This window comes from Polistes canadensis, unplaced genomic scaffold (genome assembly GCF_001313835.1).
Source record: "Polistes canadensis isolate GaletaPanama2010 unplaced genomic scaffold, ASM131383v1 scaffold_8, whole genome shotgun sequence".
NCBI classification, from domain to species: domain Eukaryota; kingdom Metazoa; phylum Arthropoda; class Insecta; order Hymenoptera; family Vespidae; genus Polistes; species Polistes canadensis.
This window is the reverse complement of record NW_014569555.1, coordinates 1655014-1659987: the sequence shown is the minus strand read 5'-3', so window position 1 is coordinate 1659987 and position 4974 is coordinate 1655014. Positions and strand designations below refer to the sequence as shown.

General features: G+C 38.6%; 1 protein-coding gene across 18 annotated transcripts in view; it reads left to right on the top strand.

Annotated features, from left to right (window-relative positions):
* LOC106791553 (protein turtle) overlaps positions 1-4947 on the top strand; it is a 222452-nt gene extending 217505 nt beyond the window's left edge. For all 18 annotated transcript variants that reach the window (XM_014757329.1, XM_014757378.1, XM_014757314.1 and 15 more), the window contains one exon: positions 3387-4947. In XM_014757329.1, coding sequence (XP_014612815.1) covers positions 3387-4578 — 1192 coding nt within the window. In that variant the 3' untranslated portion in view covers positions 4579-4947. The remainder of the gene's footprint in view (positions 1-3386) is intronic.
* Positions 4948-4974: the final 27 nt, after the last annotated feature.

The window sequence follows — 4974 nt, the reverse complement described above, 5'->3', positions numbered from 1 at the left end:
CTACTACTACTACTACTACTACTACTACTATCATCTACCACTTTTATCACTACCACTACTATTATTACCGCTATTATGCGAGACTACAGCTCTGCAATGTTACCTGCTAGGACCTACTAATCTACCATTACCACCTACTATCAACTACTTAGGATGATTGTCATGACTGTAGATGAGATCAGCAATACAGGCAAAACAGCTAGGAGTCACACTAGTAATATCCAGTCAGTACCCTAATTACCTTCGTTCGGCGGCCTTAGGGAGTACATAGATAAGAGACGAGGCAAGGCAGTTAATCCTTTTCGATCTTCATATGATCATACTTCTTGAAATATTACTGTATTTCATTACTGTATAACGTTTTCGTATTCAGCTTATATAATCCTTTGAATATTTTATTAATGACTATTCGCAGTCTATCTCTATTTATCTCTCTCTCTCTCTCTCTCTCTCACACACACTTTCACTCTCTTCTCTCTCTCTCTCTCTATATATCTCTCTCTCTTTCTCCCATTTATTAATTGAGAAAAACAATTGGAGAGTAGAAGACTGGCTCGTGTTGTTTCTCTCTTCTCGTTCTCTTTCTCTTTGACTGCTCTTGTTTATTTGATCTTAATCGCGAAACAGGAAGTTCTTTATCACGATCCCACCACCACTCTCTATCTATTCTATCTATCTATCTATCTATATATCTCTTTTTCTCACATACATGAGACACACACATGTACACCATAGCACACTCAACCCTTTCACCAAATTCATTCGTCATCTTTTGATTAGTGATCTCACCCAACGTTTATTATTGATAAACCTTTTTTAATACGGACACGTCGATTAGATATTTCCGGTAAATTCGATGGTTCGAACTTTTATTTTCATTATATTTCCAATTGAAATCTAAAATTTTAATCGAAATTCTTGTCTCCCCGTTACATCTAAAAAGCCATCGAGTTTCCCGATAACGAGCACTAATTTTAGCTGATAACTTTCTTATTGTTATAGCTAAATTTCGTAGCTGCATCCTTTTGGTTGTCACATTTAACAATTATGGAATATTACGAGTTACTGGTAAACGGAAAGCTTTTGTTTTTTTAATTGCCAGTATCCTCGTTAAGATTAACAGGAAACGCAGGTGTTGATTCGAAAATTGTGTCTAATGTTAAAAATGTTTTTTTTTTTAAAGAAAAAAAAAAGATTAATACAAAAGGAAACAATATCTGCAGTTTCCAATTAGTTCCAAACTTGATCACTCTCTTAAAACCATTACATTTTTTTTCTTCACATTCGTCATTAATTTATTTCACCACGTCGCTGTAGTATTATTCATTCATAATCGTTATTTTTGTGAGTCTATTTCTCTCTATCTCTCTCTCTCTCTCTCTCTCTCTCTCTCTCTCTCTTTCTCTCTATTTTACGACACAATTTTTTCTAACATCATTGTATACGCTTTTTAAACATTTCTATTACACGTAAATGGCATGTCACAAGATCACACGTGCAATTATAAAAGCATGATATTATTAGGCGTGTGCGTTCACAGGACCTTGATCGTGCTATTAAAATTAACGTTACTTCGTTAGAAAAATCTTTGAATAATGAACAAAGAAATTTTCTATTTGGAAAAAGAAAATAAAAAAAAAAATAGAAAAGAAAAGATAAGTTACAGAATTGATTGTCGTTTATAATTATCAGAAAATTTAGAACACTCAAGAGTTTAATGTAATTTCAAATGCTTATGCGTTATTTTGATTCTTTCCAGTCTTTCGATTCTAGACGATCTATGAAAGACACGTTCACTTACACACACACTCGGAAATATACGATCGAAAATAGGTAAGCCGCCCTCGCTGCGGCTCCATTTTCAGCAGTGTCTATCTATGGCCTCCATTGTCGTATTTTTTCTGTTTATCGTCTTTTTTACATCACATTTTGAACCGTCAAACATCTCACATTTCCATGATAATTAATCCCAACCTTCGTGCATTTATTTTTCAATCGGACATATATATACACATATATATATATATATATATTCAAAAGGTTTTTTTTAATACAGCCTGCACTTTTGATAAAACATTCTGTTTCGTAAGACTCTTAGAAAAAAAAAAAAAAAAAATTCCTTCTCATCGAATCCATCTCCTCTAATAAACAAATTCCTATTTCTTTTTTCTCTCTTCTCCCTTTTTACAATATATATTTTTCAATAAATAAATGTATACTACTATTTAATATTCGATGTGTTTCTTTTTTGGCAAATTATTTGAAAAAATTTCGTCAAACAACAGTAACGTACAAGAAGGTTCGTCCCATCCGATAAAAAAACAAAGAATAGAATATTTACTCCATAGATTCAATCTCAAAGCGTGGAGGAATCTAATCGGTAGAACAAAAGAGCCTTAACCGTCACCTTGATTACACAATATGACACGCATTATATCTATTTGCTCCCTAACATCACCGCCTAGAAAAGTAACAAGCTCGGTTATTTAGCATTATATTTCTTATTATTATCGCCACGATATTGTTTTTTGTGAATGTAATCGTTGTGTTACAACATTCTCTCTCCCCCATCTTTCCCTGCTGCCGGACCCGAAGGAGGAAAAAAGGTGACGAGTTTCGGAGCACCTAAATCCACAATTGCTATCACTATGAATTATTAATGAAACGTATAAGAATACAAATTTTCGAGCAAAAAGAAAATAAATAGTAATAATAGAATATATATATATAAAAAAAAAAAAGAAAAAAGATAAAAAATAAAAAAAAAGATTACACTTAAAAAGAAATATATATAAAGTAATTGTTCTTTTTTTGCAAGAAAAAAAAAAAAGAAAGACTGTAAAAAATAATGTGTTCGAAAAAAATAAGAGAAAAAAAAAAAAAGTAACAAAAGAAAGATGCAATCACTGCCAACGCCCACCCACTCACGACCTACGTCACACCCCTATCACTCGTGCACCGGAATGCGCATGTGGCATGCCTTCCTCGCCTGCATCCATTATTCTTTATTACATACCTATACTACGTAATAAATTTCTTGATAATTACATAGACGTTTAACTTGAACGTTTGCCTTTCGTTATTTTGTTCTAGTCATTCGTTTTCCCTTGTGTTCGTTATCGTTGCGTGTTGCGTCGTTGTTGCACGTTTTTGTATTATCAAACGAGCGATAAAGTATACCGGAGGTAATTGGAAAACGAAAATAGAAAATTTTGTTATTTGTGAAGAAATATCGACAAAACAAAAAGAAAAAAAAAATAATGTGTTCTAGGAAAAACGCGAATAAGAATGAAATATTTCCATCCGGCATACTCGATCGCTTCGTTTGTCATCGAAGAATCGCGAGAGCAGCTCCGTTCTAACGTTTCTTCTGTCCTACCATATAGACCTAGAAAAAGCAGAGTACCAGGTCTAAATCTCCTACGAGAGATTTTGAGTCCAGACACCCCGGACTCATGCCGCGGTCGTCCCCTCGGTAAGATCTCTCGCGCAGCCGACGGCCGATTCGTCGTGGCGGATTCGGTTCTCAGTTCGGCGAACAACAGTATCCTGGATGCATCGAGCAGCGACGATGGCGGGTTTCTGCCTAAACAACGGCTCAAGTCCTCTTGGCGACGTCCCTTAGTCGGCAACAGTCAGCTGAGCCTGAGATCATCGGGTAGCGGTGTCTCGATAGGTGCTCTGCACGCTGCTCACCATCATCATCAGGATGCGGTTAATTCATTGGCCAGGATACCACCAACTATCTGTACGATATCGTCGCCTAGATTCTTAGCGAGTTCACCGAGCGGTCCCAACGTACCCTGGACACCGTTATACTTTAGCGACCTCAGCTCCGTGAGACAACCATCTTCAGGGGAGAGATCATTCCCGACCCCTCCAAGTTACCTCCAATTGCGAACCGTTCATCAACGTTACAGCCAAGAGCTTCCATCATTGAAGGCGATCCACGCCGAGTCCAGAAGATTCGTACCAGTACAGCCTCTTGCTACCTCGTCTCCACCTCAATCCGCTGGTCGACCAAGGGCGAGACTTCCACCGAGACACGCCAGGCACGCCAGGTCGGCGCCTGAACTGGCTGCGTCTCCGGATTTGGAGACCTCGCCTGAAAGTAGATCCAGCAGTTCGGGTTTCGGTAGCAAGAACACGTCTCAACAGAACCAGAGCTCGAGGAGCGGAAGCACGGTGGCTGAATGGAGACCACCACCTTATAGGCCGCCGCCCCCTCCTCTGGTTGGTCGATGGTTGGAGCTTCAGGACCAGGCGAAGGTCGGCCACTTGAAAAATGCCGTGGATGCTGGTAGCGTCGATGGACACTACGAGTTCGATCCTGCCTCCTGTACGCCTACACCTACTTCTGCCTCCACTCCTACTAGAGAGGAGAGACCGCCGGTACATCAAATACACGCCATTCATGTGCCGCATGTTCATCAAGTACATACGGTTCATCATCAACCATCGAGATACAGCAGGGATAATATCGAGGCTAGGGTACAGGCCATGAAGGCTGAATTTCATCAATTTAGGCAAAGGCAGGCTAGGAGAAAACAGAGCACGCATTTGGAAAGCGCCTGTTAAAAATAAGCTTGTCAAATAATTTTCATTAAACGATCATGGATGATTCGCATCGTGGTTACGTGGTACGATTAGATACGGTCCAACAATAACCGAATCAAATTCTAGTAACGAGACATTTCCATTGGAATCGGATATATCGGAGGACCAAGAGAATCTATCGCGGTTGATGACAACCTGGTATTATGCGTGTTGCTTTCCTTTTTTGGAAATTCTTCGGCGTAAGACCAATTGTCAAAATTGCACAAAACAACGAGAATCATCATCGCGTAACGGTATCGAAATAATAGGCGCGTTATAAAATGTCAATTCCGCTAGCCAAAGCAATCCTCTCTGATGTTGTTAAAATAAACAAAAAAAAAATGAGAGAGAGAGAGAGAGAGAGAGAGAGAGAGAGAG